Source organism: Amblyomma mixtum, chromosome 5, assembly GCF_055824585.1.
Source record: "Amblyomma mixtum isolate Tamu chromosome 5, ASM5582458v1, whole genome shotgun sequence".
Classification (NCBI taxonomy): domain Eukaryota; kingdom Metazoa; phylum Arthropoda; class Arachnida; order Ixodida; family Ixodidae; genus Amblyomma; species Amblyomma mixtum.
The window spans coordinates 88,536,973-88,556,917 of record NC_143016.1 but is presented as its reverse complement, the minus strand read 5'-3'; the positions used below and the strand labels follow the sequence as shown (position 1 = coordinate 88,556,917).

Below are 19,945 nucleotides of genomic sequence, written 5' to 3'. Positions count from 1 at the left end.
GGAGTAACTCGGGTAAGCTCGGGTTAGTTCGGAACAGCGTCGCGCAAGCTGCAGCCAATGGGAGGAAGCTCGGGATAGTTCGGAGGAGCGTCGCGCTAGATGTAGCCAATTGAAGGGTGACCTTGGCCAAACCTAGCATAGCAACAGCCCGTGCAGAAATAAAGTAAATATTGCCCCGACTGCATGTCTAACCCACGGCGGCTGGAACAGATCAGATCAGCTCAACCTCGATCAGAGCTTAACCTGAGTCGAATACCCACAAAACCACTGCTGAAGGAGTGTATGCTGCGAATTTAATTAGCCTCATATATATATATATATATATATATATATATATATATATATATATATATATATATATATATATATATATATATATATATATATATATATATATTTGCTCTGTTTGCGAAGAAATTCTGCAGTGATTAGGTTGAGAAAACGAGTGTTAAAAAGGTAGAAACACATCGGAAACATGCCTCTACCATCGACATGCAACTAACCGTTTTGTGCATCAGCTGCAACCACCCTATGCCTGCAGACTTCCTAATCTCATCTGACCACCTTATTTTGCGCCGCCCCCTGGAACGGTTACCTGTACTTGGAACCCACTCAGTTACACTAAGGGACTATCGGCTATGTTGACATCGTAACTGCATGCACTGCCAATGCCCACTTCTTGAATTCAGCGCGTTCATCATTAACTCGCGTTTGTTCCCTCCCCCACTCTGCTCTTTTTTTGTCTCTTGACGTATACGAAACAAGTATACACACTAAAGGCGGTGAGAGAAAGAGAGAGAGAAAGAATGCTGGGACATCAGGGGGAATCACCCGTCAACTGTGAACAGTACAGCGCGCTGCGAAACAGCTGCTGTCCTACATATCCAGCCAACCGCCTGCCGAGCATTAATTGTCTGTTCTCGCTCCACAGGGGCTGAACGTAATTGCTCCGCCACCGCAGGATGCCGGGTCGCTGTACATATAACTGCGTATGCACTTTCAATTTAGCGGCCCGGCGTGACACGGAACAGCACCGGGAGTTGACGCGTTGCGCATGCGCGCAGCACAGCGAATAAAGTGCTTTAAGGTTTTTTTTTTCCCCCTTTTTTTTCTTTGTCTGGGACAAACGGATATTACTTCGTCTCCCAAGTAGCTGCGACGCAAGGCAGCGAAAGCATGGCGACAAATCTTTGCAGCGCGAGTCGACAAAACCAATTCTCTGTAATTATCCACAGCTTTATATAGAACACATAAGGCGAGCACAGATCAATATATTGATTTATTAATTAATTTTTATTTGCGCACCCGAAGTATAGCAAAAAGTGGTAACTCACGAAAAATCCGCTGCTTCGGGGCTTGACAGCGTTCAGATGGTCATTCGCAAAGAGTGATGTACGTTAGATTTGAATACAAATACAAAAAACTCTCTCTTCATTTATAACATCTGCGTGTAATCGATTACAGCCTTCATTATACGGGAATTAAAATTCTCTGTCAGTAGGAAACAATGCTGTCCTTATGAAGACACCTGATTATTCCGATTATGAATACTGGTGACTTTGTTATCAAGGCACGTGGTCGTCATGACCATCTACCTCACTTTCTTCCTTATATTTCGTTTTCCTTCCGTCTTTCACTCTCTCTCTCCCTCTATCCCAAACAAGGTTAAAACACGTTCCAAGGCATGCCGCAGATGCCCAGCTGGTGTCATTTGCCGGGCAAGCGCTATCACGACGCGTGGAACTTCACACACCAGCAGCGGACGCCCAAGATAGCCGACGAGAGGCCAACGACAAGAACGTTACACTTGCCCAGACAACGCGTGTATCGCGCGTGCGATGCGCATGTGCGAAAGTGAGAAAGGCCACAGCCTTTAACACCCCACCCCCGCCCGATCCCGTTCTCTTCCGCCCACGGACCTCTATCTTGTTTTACTTTTTCCGACGCTAGGAAAAACAAAAAAGCAACGTTTCGGGTGCGAACACATGCGGACGGGGACATCAAGTCCGGCACAAAAACCGGCGAAAAAAAAAAAAAAGAAACGGCGTGTTCTAGCGTGGTTTTTACCGAGAATCCGTATTACGCTCCACTCGTGCGTTCTTCAGCATAGAGCTGCGCGGAACTTGGCCAAACCGCGACCCGCAACCTAATGTTCTTACTATAGTAAGAACATTAGGTAAGAACACGCACGGAGGTATATCAGCACAATGGCGCCCACCTGTTTCCTTTTCCTTCTGTCTACAGAGTGTCTATAGAAAAAAGTCCACAAAAAGTGTATGGTCATAAATCTATAGATTGTCTATGACTGTCTATAGGATTTGTATTGCTTATAGACTATAGTCTATGGGATTTTTCTATAGAACGTATATGTCTAAAGAAATTTTTGTAAGGGAGCTGTCATCAATGCGCACTGAACCTGCATCCCTTCAAACGCGGCGTAAACACTGTAGTCCACATTTGTTTTTTCTGGTCACTAAATACTCCCGTCTTCACTTGCTTCCCCCTTCCCCACACACACACACACAAAAAAAAGGAAGGAAAACGTTTCCCACCTGGGCCTGGTCCCTATAGGGTGGTCATACGGGACAGGCAGTAAGTGGAACTCATGGGACTAAGTAAAGAGAAGGAGGGGGATGGTGTTGTACAACAGTTGCTCTCACCCCATGGTCTCAGTAAGAATGAAACAACTCTGGGCGTCTCTTTTGCTTTCTTTTTCAGAATAGCCGCCACTCTCTAAGCATAAATGCGTTCTCTTTACCCAACCTTCCGAACTTTATCCATTACCCTAATACCCAATGCCTCAAAAACATGTGTAGGCGAAAAGCGAGCTCTGAGCAGTCTTTGAAGGTAGCTCTTTATTAGGGACAGGATTCTTTATCCTCATTTAACCACGTAGCAAAAGAGAACAAAGCACTAAACATAATCATGGCGAAAGACTGCTAGACCTAAAGCTGCGAAATCTTTCGCCTACCCTTTCGGCGAATGTGGCTAGACATTAAAAAAATGTTTTGATTTTCCCCGACAAACTGCATCTTTCGCTAATGTCTGGACAAGATATGTAAGTGGACACAGAGTTCACTTGGAAAAACTGTTGGCTACTGGATTATCAGCGCGTGAATCAGTACAAAATGAGTGAAAAAAAAGGAGAGAGAGAGAGAGAGAACAGCCCAGCAGCTCACAGAACGTCACATAAGAGATCAAAAATCAATCGAAACTCAGTAATATATATGGCAGCTTATATGCTTGGGAATGAGGGAAGCAACGCTGAAGAGAGAGAGAGAGAGAGAGAGAGGTCATCGACTTCACTGCATACACTCGCAGATATATCTGCGTGTCGCAGCATGCAGAAGGGTCCACCAGTTATTATTCAAGCCTGCTGCGAGGAGGGGACTGGCGCCCGTATGCCTGATCGCGACGGCCGCTCGTCTATTACGCGTCAGCTTTTCTTTCTTTGTTTTATTTTTGTTTCCTGGCTCTTTTCTGTCTCTTCCTTCGTTATTGAATTCCGTTCTGTGAAAAGCAGAAAACGCTTGCCCGTCCGTTCGCAACAGACGTCCCTCCCTACCGCGTTCCTTCAAGGTGTCGCGCAGAACTGCTTGCTTCCAACCTGTGCAATGCATGAATACACTACTAACATATACCTGCCAGGCCAGGCGGTATTCCGGGACATGCTTTTGTAATCTTCTTGCCTGTCTACCGACGGCGCGAAGGCAACTTTCTTTTTTTTTTTTTCTTAATTCAAGTTCGGGGAAGTGTACACTCAAGCATGCGATGGCCACCGATTATACAGACAGCCCACCTCGTGGCCGAAGGCACCTGAACATACTCCCAGAATGATAAATCACGAACAGCCATAAAAGGAGTCCCGTGACCGACGACAAAAAAAGAAAGGAAAAGACCATTACACTGCACACTGAGGGCGGCAGAAGATCGAAGAACACGAGATACATCTATAAAAATTCTTCCTAGAAGGCGCTCTACCCAACACCATTCGCGTGGCGCCTTGTATCCGGTCGTTATAGATATCGATGCAGTTATCTGAAAGGAGGGAAACTTCTATCATTCGCTTATTCTTCAAGAGATACCAGGCATTATACTGGTGCCTAGTGCGACAGAAAGCGCCGCACGCACCTAATTTCTCCACCGGCCGGCTCAGGCACCTCGCAGAGTCTGACAAGACCCTGATGACGATGAAAGGTAATTAACGGTGAAGAAAGGGCGAAATATGGATAACGAGCGCCAGGAAGTGAATAATTAATGCACGATGAAAAAAAATGAAATGGCATAAAGGTACGAAGAGAGCAGGTACATAAGACGGTAAATAAAACGGTAAAGATAAAATCTCAGTAAGAGCACAGAGGTGAAAGGTGGTTTGGTTTTATATTTTTTATGGGTTTAACGTCCCAAAGGGACTCAATCTATGGGGGACGCCGTAGTGGAGGGCTGCGAATAATTTCGACGTCCTGGGGTTCTTTCGTGTGCAGTGACATCGGACAGTATAGACGGGTAGATAATTGGGTATGAATCCCGCAAAGACCCGTCCAGACCCGCCTGCGTACAGTCGCGCGAAAAGCACGGCCGCTTGCAAACGGAGAGCTTGGAAGGAAAACCCGCGGCGCAGCGAAGATGTTCCGGTGGCGCCTCGGCGTCGACTCGGGGCGGCGCGCTTCCGCTGAGTGCACAACCCTGCACACACCAGCTCAGCTGCCCCGACCCGATAAGTTAAGGGAGAGTGCAGTTACTCCACACGAGCGTACGCGAGGCCGCGGGGCTGCTTCCACCATCCGTCCTCGTTCAGCACGCGTGGCGGAAATGGAGAGTTTCAGCCAAGCGTCGTTACCGTATATATGCCACTCCGGCCAGCAGTAGAAGCAGAAGGCAGTATGTATGCGGTAACAATATACTAAAACTCCCTAACATGCAATGCCGAGCAAGACAAACACGTCGCATTCTAAGTGGTTGTATACTGTGTATGTTATTCGAACATTCACCCTCAACCTTAATCCGGGCACGCATAACATTCTTCTGCATAGTCAACGGTTTAAAGAAGAAGACTAACTACATCTGACTATGTACTAGTTTCCTGAGCGGTGTCATCTCAGGGAAGGCCAGAGAAGCAGGACTGGCAGATTAATGTGGAATAAGCGAAAGAGCGCCTGTACACCACCGATAGTACGCCGGGAAGAAAGTAAGAAACCACCGGCCCCCTTTGGAATGCAACTGTGTCCATCTTGCTGTTCATGGATGGTGCCCATGCGCTTCTAGATAAGCGCCCCCAACAACAAGTAAGAGCGGCGCCAGTTGAGGGGAAGTTAGTACTCAGCGGAGTGCGGAGGAGGAGGAGTAACTGTCGACTACCGTTTCTCACGGTATAGTGATCTACCTCCCCTCGCCTGCGAAAAAAAGCTTGTTTTCCCACGAGCACCGTTTCTTCGCTCCATATCTCTCTCGCGCGCGCGGAGGAATGAAAGCAGAGGGGGAGAATGAAGCCCGGAAGCAAAAAAGAAGAAAAGGAGGGAAGAAAGAGAACGTAGTGGCAGCTGCTGCGTTGCATCAGGGGCGCGGTGACGTCATCGCGGCGGGAACGCGCGCAGCAGCAGTGCTAACGACAGTGCGCTTGCGCAACGCGCGGCCTCCGAGCCAGATGCGGCGCGGAGTGGCCGCGGCTGACCAAGCCGCCGACCGCAGGCCGCCCGTGCCTCCTGGGCGGCAGCACTCGAACAATGCGGTCGACGACGGCGAGACCGCGACAGCTGTTTTCTTTGTCAAAAGCGGAGAGGGCAAACAAAAGCGATGTGCGGAAGGGGAGGAGGCTGGCGAGCAAAGGAACGCGCTCGATAACACACGCTGTTGAGACAGTAGGCGCGTATCACCGTAAAATGCGAGGTAACGGTTGCATCAACGACACTTCTATATCACTTGTTGCTCGCGAAAATGTGTGATGCTGATTCGACGTAATGGCATGTGAGGCTGGCGCGATAATCATGTTGATGCGATGTGATGCTGATGATTGGTAAAGCCGGTACGATGGTGACGCGATGTGATGTTAACAGATGTGATGCTGATGCGCTCTGATGCGCTTGGAGTGAGGTTGTGATCGCCGTTATGAAGTCAATGTGTATGCATTATTCATCATTTCACTGTAAATTTTCGTCTGCTTTTTTTTTTTCTCTTGCAAAGCATGCACGCGAAAGCTTCCACTTCACCCTTACAAAAATTTATTTGGAGCATTCTACAGACTATCCGTAGACTTTTGTCTGTAAAAAGTAAAGACTCTAAACACAATTCCTAGAGAAGAGTGTATAGGCGATACAAATCCAAAAGACAGTGTGTAGACAATCTACAGATTTATGGCCACACACTTTTAATAGACTTCTGTCTACAGACAGTCTCTAGACTGTGAACAGACAAACGGAAATACAGGAAAGCAGGGGAGTCCATACGAAGTCTATAGATTCTCTATAGACCAGTTTTACACAAGGGCAGCGCCTATACGTCCCATGTATATATACTCTGTGGTCGCTCTTTGACGTCTCTTTTGCTGCTCTACTGGATTTTGTATTACAAGCGCGAACAGCTAGCGTTCTCCTTTCCTGTTTTCGGAGCCTTGCAGCCCATCGCAGCATCCCCCAAAACAAGCGCCTCGGGCAGGACGCGCCGTCTACGAGATCTGGGCGCTGCATCCTTACACTCGGCTCCCATGCGAGCCTCCCCTGCATACCGGGGCGGTTCTGTTTCAGCTCGCTCGATGGCGCTTGTCTGGTGAATTTCCGATTAGTGTATATGACGCGCGATGCTGACTCACGCTCGAAGCAGCCCGGAAGAGGCGCGTTTGGAGCCGATCAATCGACCGAGATTGAAAAGGTCTGGTAGGCCTCTAAGTTGCCGTCAAAAGCCCTATAGAGCATCGGTCATCTGAACTGGGACTTTCCCTGGATGGTTCGTGCAGATCCGACTAGCGATTATAGGTTTTGATCAATACTAACAATTGAAAATTGTTTTTGAGGAAAGCAAAGGCCGCAGTAACTGCATCACTTCTTGAGGCCGGCGTACTGTGCGATGTCAGTGCACTTTAAAGAATCCCAGGTGGTTGAAATTTCCGGAGCCCTCCACTAGGCGTCTCTCATAGCCTGAGTCGCTTTGGGACGTTAAACCCCATTAACCAAACCAAACCAACTTCTTGTGGATACCTCAACCGCGCCGTGAGGGAAGGAAGAAAGGTGGGAGCAAAAGAAGAGAGAAAGAGGTGCTGTAGTTGGGTGCTTCGAATAAATTTCGACCACCTGTTCTTTTTTTTAGAAAGATTCATCAAAAGCGCAGTTTAATTTGTTATGCAATCAGAATTCGAGTGTTTCCGCATCACATCTAATGCTTCTACAGAAATTTACTCCCAGCCGCATTTCTCAAGCTGTCAGAAAAGTGCACAAATGAAGGAAGTAAAATTAATCGCTCCAACGCAGCTAGCGCAACGAATATGAGGGGGAGAGAAAAAAGCATGCAAAGAAAGCATAAACAAACGTTATAATGACGCGTTTTGCGCAGCTGTAGGCGTGACGACGTGACTTCAACGGCTAGGAGATTTCGTTGCTGCAAGTGACAGATGCCGGTCATTGCAGTACCGCGCCCTGCATGTGCACGCGTGGGACACGTGAACGATCGTGTACAGACGCGCAGGCAGCATCCCATATGTGCTCGTATACCTCAGTATACAGCTCATATCCAAGCACGCGTAGCAATCAATTGTCGTACACGCTGTGACAAACGCCTACGACAGGCCACGCGGCAGGTGTTAACAAGAGCCGTCAGGGGGCTCTCTCTCTCTCTCCACACAGGCCTGCCCGGCAATGAGATTCGCCAGCAGTGTTCATTACGCGGATACAGAAGCGGATACGTGAGCGACCCGGCTGCAGCCTCCTCCGCATCGACACCGCATAGTCGTCGACGGTCGACGCCGCACGCTGCGCCAGGTCGCATCGGCGATGAAGAACGGCGGCTGCCTTGTTCTTACACGCAGTTCTACGTACAAAAGTTAGCGCAAAACACGAGACAATCACAAGAAAGGTGGACAGAAAGCGCGTTGTCCTGTCCACTTTTCTTGTGATTGTCTCGTGTTTTGCGCTAACTTTTGTACGTAGAACCAGAACTACACACCGACTAGCCCAGCAACAAGTGTTACTTCATACACGAACGACTCGCCGATAAATTAAAGAATAAAGACATTTCCCCATTATTTTTTCAGTGACACTCGGCAACCCGATCCTATACCTACACGCGATATGAACATTTCAAATTCGTTGCTATAACAGCCAACCATTAGATTTTATGTTAACGTACTGAAAACCACTTGCGTGAATCGCAATAAAAAAAAATTCGTGTTATTTCGTCATTGTTATCTTTGGTTACCGATTGGTTGCGTATGTTTGTTTTGTGATTATACGTTAACTCAAGCACAGTTCTCGTGAAGGGCACCCTCTTGTAGTTATCGTTTAGATTCTTGACGGTAATCCGATATGGCAACGGTATAAACGCGCATTTTCATTCTTGACTCGTTGTCATAATTACGTCACTGCGTATTTGGCTTGTACTTTCCTGTTGCGATACCTGATAAGACTTAGAGCATCAAATAAGAAAGATAAAAATAGATCTAGACTGTGGGCATAGCTGCGACCCGGAAACGAGCATGGAGCAACCACGCGAAGGGTGTTCACGAAAAACAACCCGCTTTACGGACACCTCGAACGGTGCGGGCAGCTTCTGGCCGCGAGGGATTTGTTTCGTTTGTAAGCTTTGTACTGAGTCCGCCTTTGATCACGATGCCGGCCAGCGGACTGGCCAAAGGATGTTACAGTACCATAACAAAAGGGCGGATCTCATACTTTTATGCAGATTCAATTTATAGATGGGGAAATGTAACCTGTAACACTTGCAAGCCAAAAGGTCCGGCAAATGCGTATCCGGGGTAAATTTAGCAGTGTTTTCGGGACGTTCTTCAGCGAAGCTTTGAGAGAAAAGGCGTTCTCAGACAGCTCCACATCGCCAGTCAACGTGAGGCATCTGACAGGTGTGATGCGCCGAGTAGGTGTTCATTTCTAATGATTGTCGTTTACGACATAGCATATATTGCTCCACGTTTGCCGCGAGTTGCCGCGGACAGCCCTGCACTCGAAATAGCCCACGAAAACGTGAAATGGCACGAAGATGCGCCTGAAAGGTCAAAACGTCCTCTGCATATTGATGGAGGGATGCATATTGATGGAGGGATGCATATTGACGGAGCGCTGCATATTGGTGCCTACGCTACATATTGGCGGAGGCGGAATGTGAGAAACGCCCGTGGATCGATATTTGTGAACATCTGAAGAACCCCACGGAGCCGAAATTTATCCGCTGCCGTACACTACGGCATGACCCGTAGTCCACACAGTTGCCCTGGAACGTTAAAAACCCAGTAGCCTTGCACGTCGTAAGCGCTTCGTTGTAGCTAAATGTATTCAACAAACAGATCAAAATATGTTCTCACGATGAGTAATAATTATTAGGAAAGATTTAAATGGTCGCATAAGCAGGGACATTCAGAAAAGTGCTTTTATAAGGAGCGTATGCGAGACTATGCATTTCGTTTACCTGCTATCGACCGCTTGAGCAAACAATAAACAAAAATTCAGGAAACAGTCTACTGTATAATACATAGGGGAATACAGTTGGATTTTATGGAGAGAAATCCAGATATAATTGTGCAATTGTCGCCCCAAGACGTCAGGAAGCAGCAAGCCAGAGCTATCTTTTTCGATCTGCTCCGACATTATAGCCGCGATGGAGGGCAACTGAAAGTTATAGCATGCCGCAAGGATATTTTCTGAATCAGACTAGCATTGCACGAAAACCTCCGGAAACAAACAACTTATCGATTTTCCGAAACAGGTGGCAACAAGCCAAAAGTGTGGCCTCCAACTACGCCGCACACTTCTACACTGCACTTGGCCACTTTCCGCTGAAACTATTAGGTTTTTCCCCAGTCGTGCTCCGAGCTATATGTCTTGCATTTGCTTTTGTCAGGAGTGGGAATGATATTTTGTCGATTTGACAAACCCATTGTAACAGTCGACCATTAACCAATACCATCTAGAGCACAGATACATAACATGTTCCACTTGGTGCTGGAAGCCAAAGGCAGAACTTCGACGCACAAAGTTACGAGAAACAATTACTTTCTATGCCCACACCTTGACTCATAGCGAGATGTTCCGTAGCCATCTTTCTTGACGTTTCCAAGAATCTAAATTGAGCCCAACCCCGAGGTTAATAAACCGAGATGTTGAGGTCACAATGCTGCGAGAGACGACAAAGCCCGCGATGTTAAATTACAACAATCGCAGTCTCCCACGCGATTCTGGGACAAGACAGCAAAGGTCGTCTCCGTCCACCCGAAAAAGTTGGCTGCCCCTTTCATCTGTTGAAGTTCCTTCAACTACTGCCAAGCAATCCGTCGCCCCGTGACTTTAGCAACCACCTAATCTCTGAATAATTGCTATTCAGGCACTAAACAATGCCTGCCCACTGGCCAAGTTCGACGCGCCGACATCAACCAAACAAAAGCAAAAAAGCCAGGTTTTTCCTTTGAAGCCTGTAGTTTAAAGACGATTACGGCGCGTCGCCCATCATCAACCAAGGCAGCAGGTCACGAGACGCGGTGAACTGTGCGCGCAGACGCAGTAGGCAATGGGTCACCGGTTCCTGTAATGAAGTCACGCTGTCTGGGACCTTCAAGAACAACGATCCCGGCTCGCGCATCGAATACATACTCCACAACGTGCGCTCATACTATGCATATATACACGCTGTTACAGCTGCTGGCGCCGTCAAGGGAAAACCCCATCAACGGAAACGGACGGGAGAGAGCGAAAAAGACGGCGTGGGCCTTCAGGCCCGCACGCAGTGCACAAGCGCCTATGCCGCGTCACGTTGAAGTAACAAAGGAGGCGCGTAACAGCTTTTCCAGGTATACGCGGACGCCACACCCATCAGCAGCGGCGGCAAACTTCAAAATGCCATAACAAGACTCTCCCTTCCGCCTCTCCCAAACAAAGAAGAAATGACAACAAAAGCGGAGGGGCCCAAACTGATTCAGTACCGTGAATCACAGTCGCTCTCCTGTCTTTCGCGGCACCTTTTCTCTCTTTCTTTTCCTTTTTTGCGTACGCGCTATCTCTTCCTTTCTCGCCTCCGCATAAAACTAGCCGCGCCGTGCCACCGACGTAGTTTCCCCGCGTGGGCGAGCTTAAAGTTGCGTGAAATTAGAGAGAGGAGGGAAACAGACAAGGAAAGGGAGAGTGAAAAAAAGAGTAGGAGCGAAGCGCGACAAATTTCGGCACGCGAACCGAGCATTACATCACGCCGCGGGACGACCCTGATGTCATTTCCCTCCGCCTTCTTTCTGCGCGGTCGTCTGGCCGCAGAACAAAAAACAGGGAAATGAATGAACAGCGAGACGGCGAACAAGGCAAGATAAGTGAAGGGGCCCGCCAAATGGACGCTCCCTTAGCGCTGTAGTTCTCGGCGGAGAATGGGGAGAAAAGGGGGGGGGGGGGGGGGGGGGGGGGGGGAGCAGGAAAGGCGCCCTCCATATTCAAGGTCAGCGTCTTTTCACCTTTCGCAAATGCCAAACGGGGCGAGGCAAAGAGCTAGGAGGAGCGACAACCTCGCTGCCCCGGCCGTGCGAACCGGGGACCCTTGTCCGGAACGCGCGTTCTACTACGTATGTACGCACCTGCGGAGGAGGAGGGAGAGGAGGAAAAGCCCCACCCCTACCCCCCCACGGCTTCCTAGAAAATGGCCCGGCGCGCAGACCACGGAGGGGGTTCTTGTGCCGCTTCAAATGAATGCACTGTGCGGGCATAACCCCTGTAGTATGTCAGGTAGCGAAACTTTGTGACCGATGCGCTTTCCAAGGTGAAATCAATGGTGCGGACGTGTCCACACTCATGAATGAACCTGGTGACCGATACGTGCGCACAGAGACTTACTACAGAGGCGAAATGAAACGCGAATGAGACCGTTGAAGCACAAGCAGCAAGATGAGAAGACCAATCACCAGCAGCAGCAAGAGCCCGGCTACGTTCCACTGATCTCCAATTTTTCCGGTTCTACGCGCCTGATTTCATCTGCCTAGCTGATTGTATGCACGCCACTGCAACGCCTTCCTTCGAGTGGAATCTATTGTGTCCTTCTTATGGACCACAGCTTATCTGTACTACGCATCCAAGCCCACTTCTTCATGTGGATATTTGGTTAGGGCATCATTTAACGCTGCCTGTATCATTTTTCTTTCTGACTCACTTCTCTGCCCCCCCCCCCCCCCCTCATATTTTTATTTATTTTTTTCAGTTGAGAAAGTTGAGCGAGATTAAACACATGCGTGGTTAAGTATCACTCCGAAAGTGCGATGGCCGCTTCATTGGTTTATTGGTTTATGGGGGTTTAACGTCCCAAAGCGACTCAGGTTATGAGGGACGCCGTAGTGGAGGGCTCCAGATTAATTTCGACCACCTGGGGTTCTTTAACGTGCGCTGACATCGCACAGTACACGGACCTCTAGAATTTCGCCTCCAAAGAATTTCGAGCGCCGCGGCCGGGATCATGGCCGCTCTTCAAAAGTTTGCATTTTCGTGAGGATTGCCGCAATCGCATTTCCTTTGACCCCCCGCAGAATACAGCGCGAGGATTCAGGACATCATGGCAGCCCCAAAATAAGTGAAGAAAAAAATGCTGTCTGGTGCCTGGCCTGCAGGGATATTCACCATATTTTTTTCCTTTCTTCAGGGTTCCATGTTATCCAAACTTCTGGGCCCCTTTTTTTCAACATCCCGAGATCACAGAGCAGCGCAGAAGACGTTTTACCCTACAAGGACAGGCGACGTGAAACTTGTGCGGAATGTGATTTTCGGGAAAGTTATTTTACTGAAATATGCTGAAATACTGAAAAGTACTGAAATATGCTGCAGTCGCGCAGTAAATGTTTGCGTGTGTCCCCTGCACGTCTCACGTGTGGCCCCCAAACTTACCAATGAAACATACTGTCATGAAACGGAACAAGGCGGAGCATCTTCTTTCGCTTGTACTCGTGGTAAGTAAAGGTTACTGTAAGAAAATGTAAGCGTAATACCGGTTATGGAATTATTCACCGCACGCTATCCGGAAGACAGACCGCCATCCTTGTTCTTTGCAGTAGCGGGCTCCCCTCGCGTCGGTATTAAAGAAAAGAGAGCAAAAAAGCTCGTGCTTACAATGGAGGGCTTCAAACTTCGAAACACGCTTATTTCCGCGCCATAAGGCTACAATGTAGGTGAGCTCGGATCCCGCATTCAGGATCGAGACCACGCTCCGATCGAAATGGGAACAGGAGTCGAACTCGCGACCTGATACTCAGCAGCCACTAACGTAGCCACTGAGGGTAAAAACGCAAGGGCAGGCGAACGGATGGAACAGGAAGAACGTGGATGTTCCATCTTTTCGCGCACCGCTGATCTGTTTCGCATTCCGAAAATACTCCACGTCGTCACTATCTCCCCGATAGTCTGCGTTCGACCCGTGCGTTATTTAGGAGGCACCATTCTGGAAGCCGCGAGGACGGCTGGAGCGATGCCACGAGTCTGTTGCCTGTTCACTATGAGGCCCCGCAGAAACATGTTGCGGGGTACAGCGTCCAACGAGGCGGCATGCGGGAAAGCTAGGAAGACACATTAGAAAACTGGTCCCATTATGCAGGTCCCGCTTCAAATAGCAGTGCCCCCGAAGCCCCAGAGCAGACAGCCAGTTCTCGCTGCGGTGCTTGTACCGCTGTAAACCCGGGCGAAGAGGATAATGAACCAAGAGGAACCACGGGGAAGCTTCGAGACAAATTTTCGGAATCGGTCCATTTGCGCCCCGTCGGACGGATATGGGAGAGCCGCGAAAGGAGCAAGCAACGCCCAAAAGGGTAAGGAGAAAAGAAACGAAGAACGGAGGAGAAATAAACGAAGGAGAGAAAAAATAGAGTCACGGGAAGGCCAGTCCTTCCAGCTCGCGTCACGTGCACGGTCGGTCGGCGCACCTCTTTGGGTGGTGGCGAGACAAAACAAACAGTGACCCGGGCGCAGTCGCGCCCAGCCCCAGAAAACACGGCGGCGGCGGAGGACAGCTTCGGCGAAAGGATGGAGAGGGAGAGGTTGAGGAGGAAGATGAGGAGAGGGCAGAGGCGGCGCATACCACCGCGGGGTGCCTCCGCATCACTTCCGTCTCGTGCAGCGCTGCAAAGGTTGCACCAGCGCACCTGGAGTCCTTCAGGACGGCGCTACGTCGGGCACGCACTACGCTGAGTAGCATCGTCCGAAACTCGAGAACAAGGAACCCTAAACTGTCCGCGACGGTGCGGAGGAGTTGCCCGATTCGACGGCACGTAGTAGTATGGGCGTGCGTGCCCTCTTTGCACCCGGTTTCACAGGACGGAGGCGCGCCTACTTCCCATGCACTGCATGGCTTGCAAGGCGCGACTGGGGACGGGAGGAGGCCGTAGACAGCACTACCGTGTCCACCGGCGTTCAACACCTACATGCGAGACAACCTGCCGCTGGCCACGCCTTTTACAGAGCGACAACCTCGGTGACCTTCGGGCTGAGGCGTGCGTGTAAATAATGCGGACGAGAAACGTCTTGTGCTGGTCTTGCCAGTGGGAGAAACGATGAATAACCTAGACGAGCGGTTCCGCAGCTTGAAGGGCACTGAGGGCCTTTTTTAACGCGGCAAATGAACCGTCCCAGTCGCTGTATATCAAGTTCCCGTGGACTTCTGAGGCACGCACATCGACTCTCGAGTACAGGCGAACTTTTGTCCCGTTTCCTAAACCATACAAATGCTAGGCTTTTCTTTAGAACTGGTGCTAGGGCGAGTTGATATGCCATTTTAAAAAGGAACAGCGCGACATTCGACAGGGACGAAAGGAAAGACACACCGGGACAGGCTTTCATTGCTGTGTCTTTCTTTTCGTCCCTGTCAAAAGTCGCGCTGTTCCTTTTTGAAACGCATATACCCACTGGTTTCACCACATGATTACAGGCTACCTCCAGCCTTGTGCTCTGCTTTCCTCGGTGGATGGCTTGGGAAAGGAGCCCAAATCCCGTCGCTGCAAGCTAGAACAGACACTTCTACGAAAAAAAGAGTGCTTACACCTATCTGGAAGCCTGGGCTGCCAGACGGTACTGGGTATAGAACCCAGCACATCCCGGAAAGACTCTAAGCACTAGGCCACCGCTGTGTAAGTGAGCGCCACGTCAAATAAGAACCGTGAAGGCGGAAGAATACTGGTCATCTGAAAACGGCTTTTCGCCAACGGCACGTTGAGCCGTATAAGGCCGCATATGTTATTAGAGGGTCACATGCTACTTGCAATAAGTTTTATCTGTCCTCAGCACAGGTAACTGTTTACAGTGAGTCAGACATAGATAAGTCTCGGGCAGCACTCGCACAACTGCAGCGTTATAGCACCCGTGTTGAAATTTATAAGGTTTCTATACTATTTATGTTGGCAAGTTAGACTAAGTTCGGACACGATATATTTGTCTTCCTGGGGGACTGGCCAGCTACCCGATAATATAAAGCAATAAAAATCACGCAACGTTGGTCCAGACGCGATTTCAAGACCGGCGCGCAATGAAATGAGCCGTAAACGCCTTATCATTGTTTTCTTTTTGAATTTTGTTCATTAAGCAGGAAGGCCACCGCATACAGACAAAAAAAAAGCAATGGCAGCTCTTAGAATGATGCCCCGTCAGCAGAGAGTAAAAGGCGCCAGTGAGTTGTGCGACGTTCGTAACGAACTCCTCAAGTTATTTATCTTTGTTGATTATTTACTAATGAAACAGCATAAATCAATCCGGAGCCCCCCCCCCCCCCCCCCCCCCGCACCTACGGAGCCTTTTTCTTTCTACCTTCTTTCACTCCCTCCATCACGGTGCGGTGTCCACCGAGAGTGAGACAGTTACAGACCCCTTTTGTTTCCTCAAAACCATTTTTATCACTTTATCTTCGTTAAGCGGGAAGTCTTACCAAGCCCATCCCGGTCATTTTACGTCTGATCTTAGAAACTGAAACATATTTCTTTCACCGCTAACGATAGCTTCTCAAATTCTAGCAAAAAGACGTTTCCATGTTTGGTTTATGGTTTATGGTTTAACGTCTCGAAGCGACTCAGGCTATGAGGGACGCCGTAGTGAAGGGCTCCGGAAATTTCGACCACCTGGAGTTCTTTAACGTACACAGTGCACGGACCTCTAGAATTTCGCCTCCGTTGAAATTCGACCACCGCGGCAGGGATCGAACCCGCGTTTTTCGGGTCAGCAGCCGAGCACCATAACCACTGAGTCTCAGGCTATGAGGGACGCCATAGTAAAGTGAATTCTTACCGCTGAAAAGATTTTTGCGGGGTCCTTTTTGCCCTGTATAAACCGCATCTACAGATAAATCGAGTAACAAAGTTGTTTTGAGCCCCCCCCCCCCCCCCCCCCCTTTTTTTTTAGAACCGTCAACAAGTTAGTGCCATTTTCGCGGAAAAAAAAAAAATTTCTCGCACGACTGTTGCTCAAATACAGTGCGGATGGCAGGAAACGAAGATAGCCGTTCGCTTAAAGCAGTTGTTCTGTTGTGCCTGATCGAACACATATGCTGTTTTGTACTCCCCTCGTGTATCGAACCGTTAGGGCCTAGCTGACAGCCCTATTGTGCAACAATGCACCTTTGCGAAGCCGATAAACAGCTTTCAGCTTTCACGGGGCGTGCCCTTATGAACGGCAGTTAAAAAAAAAGAGAAAGAAAAACTTCCGAAGGATGTTTTTTTGAAAATATCCCACATATTGTTTACTGTTTATATTATTGATGTTTACAGAGTAGGACAGGCGAGTATTTATCGCTAATATCTACGCTGTATAAAGAGTCCAGGTTTCGTTCCATACATTGCTGTGTACAAGTAGTCGCATTCCTAAAGCAAATGATCTGATGCCGCTGCTTCCGCAGCCGTTTTGGCCAGGCGCGTCGATTAAGATAAACGGCCGTGAAATCAGTTGTAATACGAATTTCGGAAAAGAAATGACTGGCATCGTTGTCAGCCAGAAAGAAATGAAACTGGCCCCAAGTTTTATTCCATTAGTTTGTTTAGAAACCCGCGAAATCCCAATGTGTAGGCGATTCGAAACTCGAATTACGCAGCCGTTATTGGATTCTTAGGCGTTTTTCGCAATAAGACTGAGTAAAAATGTTTCTCACAGCGTGCAGAATCCTCAGAGGCGTCGCTTCCGAATAATTTTCATTTATCATTAAACGACAATAGCGAAAAGCTCTCACACATACCGGAGCCCTCCACTACGGCGTCCCTCATAGCCTTAGTCGCTTTGGGACGTTAAACCCCATAAAACCAAACCAAAACCAACCTTCGTTATGATTTTTTTTTGTTAGTGGAGGGTTCAGTGGAGGGCTCCGGATAATGTCGACTACTTAGGGTCCTTAACGCGCACTGGCATCGCACAGTACACGGGCCTTAAGCATTACGCCTCCATCGAAATCGAACCCGCGGCTTTTGTTTCAGAAGCCGACCACCTTAACCGCTGAGCCACCGCGCGCGGCGGCTGTTATCGTTATGAGTTAGTCAATAGGAGGTGCAATTTGTTCCGAAATGTCAGGAAGGAAATCCGGTCATGCTTTTCCATCTTCACCGCACCAAAACGAATTCTGCTATGTGGGGTTTAGTGTCCCGATGCTGCATATGAGCTATGAGGGACGCCGTGGTGAAGAGCTCTGGATTACTCCTGGTTCTTTAACGTGCGGTGTAATGGCGGATTTCCCCAAACTCTCTTCCTTTTCTCTCTATATATATTCTTTATCAATACTTTAACCCAAATAAGTACTGCCTAAAATTCTGACCATTTTTAACCACAGATTTCACTTACTCTTAGGATGTACCCACTATGTATCCTAAGCTACCATCATTACCTTACTGCCGTGCAGTTAAGCGACCAATCTTCCAACCATCTTTGATTAATGTCTACCGAAACGCATTCAAGATTACCTTCGTTATCCCTTGACGTCTTGCCTCGGACGTCTTGCTTGTGCCTGCCTCACCCTAGCCTGCCTCAACATCTGGATGGATAGTGCTACATCCTCCTTCACGTCTCGCCTCATTGCGGCGAGCCGTAATGGATGGAACTTCCGCCCAGTCGTTATCCGCGGAAACTACAACAAAAGGGAGCCTTGTGCATGCGAAAACTCGGTAGCCGGGGCTGTACGAGCAAAAAAAAAAAATTGAAAGCGGAAAGGAGGCGCTTGCTCTCGCCGCGGCGGCGACCATTCAGCAGCAGCACCAGGAGCAGACGACGACGGTAGCAGACGACAACGAGCGAAAGCGGAGTGCCTTCCCCCTCCGATCGGCGCAAGCGTCGGCAGCAAGCAGAACACTCAAGCCCACTGCCTCCTTTGAAAGCCCGTCTTTCAGTAAAAACCACGACTAAAGAAAAAAAGAAACTATCTCGCTCTGCCGTCCCGTTCTTCCTCCTCTCACTGGCGTAAGCGAAGATTTGCAGCCTCCTCGCAACCTACTGTCGGCGGCCAGCTTCGCCTGCTTGAATATTCGCGCCTCCATGACTGCGACCGCCGACGACTAGGGGGCGGCGCATGCGGGGTAGCCGGCTTCCAGTCGGCACCCAGCGAGCTGCCAACAGCTGTGTGCGTGTGATGCGTACACGCAAAACGTGTCCCCACAAGAGCTCAGAAAGTCGTTGTATAAGCGGAGAAAGAGGCTCTCCAACCGCCGGGTTGAGGAAAGGAACCCTGCGGCCGTGTTTTTGTTGCCTCACTTTTGGCGCATCCGTGCACCTTTCGCAAAGCGAACCTCGTTCCTTTTCCTCGTTCGCCTCTTGAACGGCGATCGCGATCCCCTCCCTTGCCCGGTCTCGTTGGAAAGAGAAACAGATCGGATACGCAGCCGCCGCTAGCGTCGCCGAATTCTCCTCGCCGTCGCGCATATGTGGCCGGAAAAAACTGCGCGTCGCGAGGAAAGGAGAAACAATAAATGGAGAACTGAAATGTCGCGGCGGGGGCCTCTCCCGCATCGTGGCATCGCGGACGATAATAAAACGCGCGCGACGGCCGCATCCCCTGATCGGCCCAGACAGTGCTGCGGCCGGCGGCTCAATGAGCCGCCGGCAAGGGGAGACGCCGGGGAAAGGGCCAGGAAGCTTGCGCTGCACGCACCGGCATTTTGAACGGCTCCGACGGCCGCGGCGGCGGCTGAAACGAGTTGCGGCGGTGAGCCTGTGCGCGCGCGCGCTCCTTGCTGTATCGGATTACGCGGAGCGTACGGCAAAAAATAAAAGGAAGAAAGTGACTTTATGCAGCAGGAAGACAAGCGCGGTGAAGCGGGTGACAGAATCCGCGACTCACCTTCTGGTCTGGCAGCAGCGACAGCGTCGCGTTGTGCAGTTCGTCCAGCGTGGGTCGCTCCATGTGTCCGTGCACTGACATGATGTTCCGGTAGTGATCGAGCCGCGGAAGGGCTTCACGAGTATAGTGGCGCAGGCTGCGCACATTGTGCGTGTCATAAGAGCAGGCGTTCCACGATTGCCCGTCCGGCTGTCCGTCAGGGTCCTGGTCGTCGTCGTCCTCTTCATTGCCGCTCTCGCCGTCCGAGTGCTTCTCGTCGACGGCAAAGTCCACCTTGGCCACCTGGAAGCGCGACTGCTTCTTGCCCGGGTTGTCCTTGCGGTCGTCCATCTTAATCCACTCCTCGTTTTTCTCGGCTAGCGAAGACCGCTCCATCTTCGCGGGCCTCAGCACGCGACGATCTCGGGGTTTTGTGTTTGCTTGCGCCGGCTGGGTCGCGGTCGCTCGACGCCGTAAGTCGTTTTTGGCGCTGCGCTGGAGCAGA

The 19,945-nt window shown here is 49.8% G+C and overlaps 1 protein-coding gene across 1 annotated transcript in view; it reads right to left on the bottom strand.

Annotated features, from left to right (window-relative positions):
* LOC149342943 (solute carrier family 12 member 2-like) overlaps positions 1–19,945 on the bottom strand; it is a 125,209-nt gene extending 105,264 nt beyond the window's left edge. The window contains exon 1 of the mRNA XM_089545486.1: positions 19,462–19,945. Within this exon, the coding sequence (XP_089401612.1) occupies positions 19,462–19,836 (375 nt within the window). The 5' untranslated portion in view covers positions 19,837–19,945. The remainder of the gene's footprint in view (positions 1–19,461) is intronic.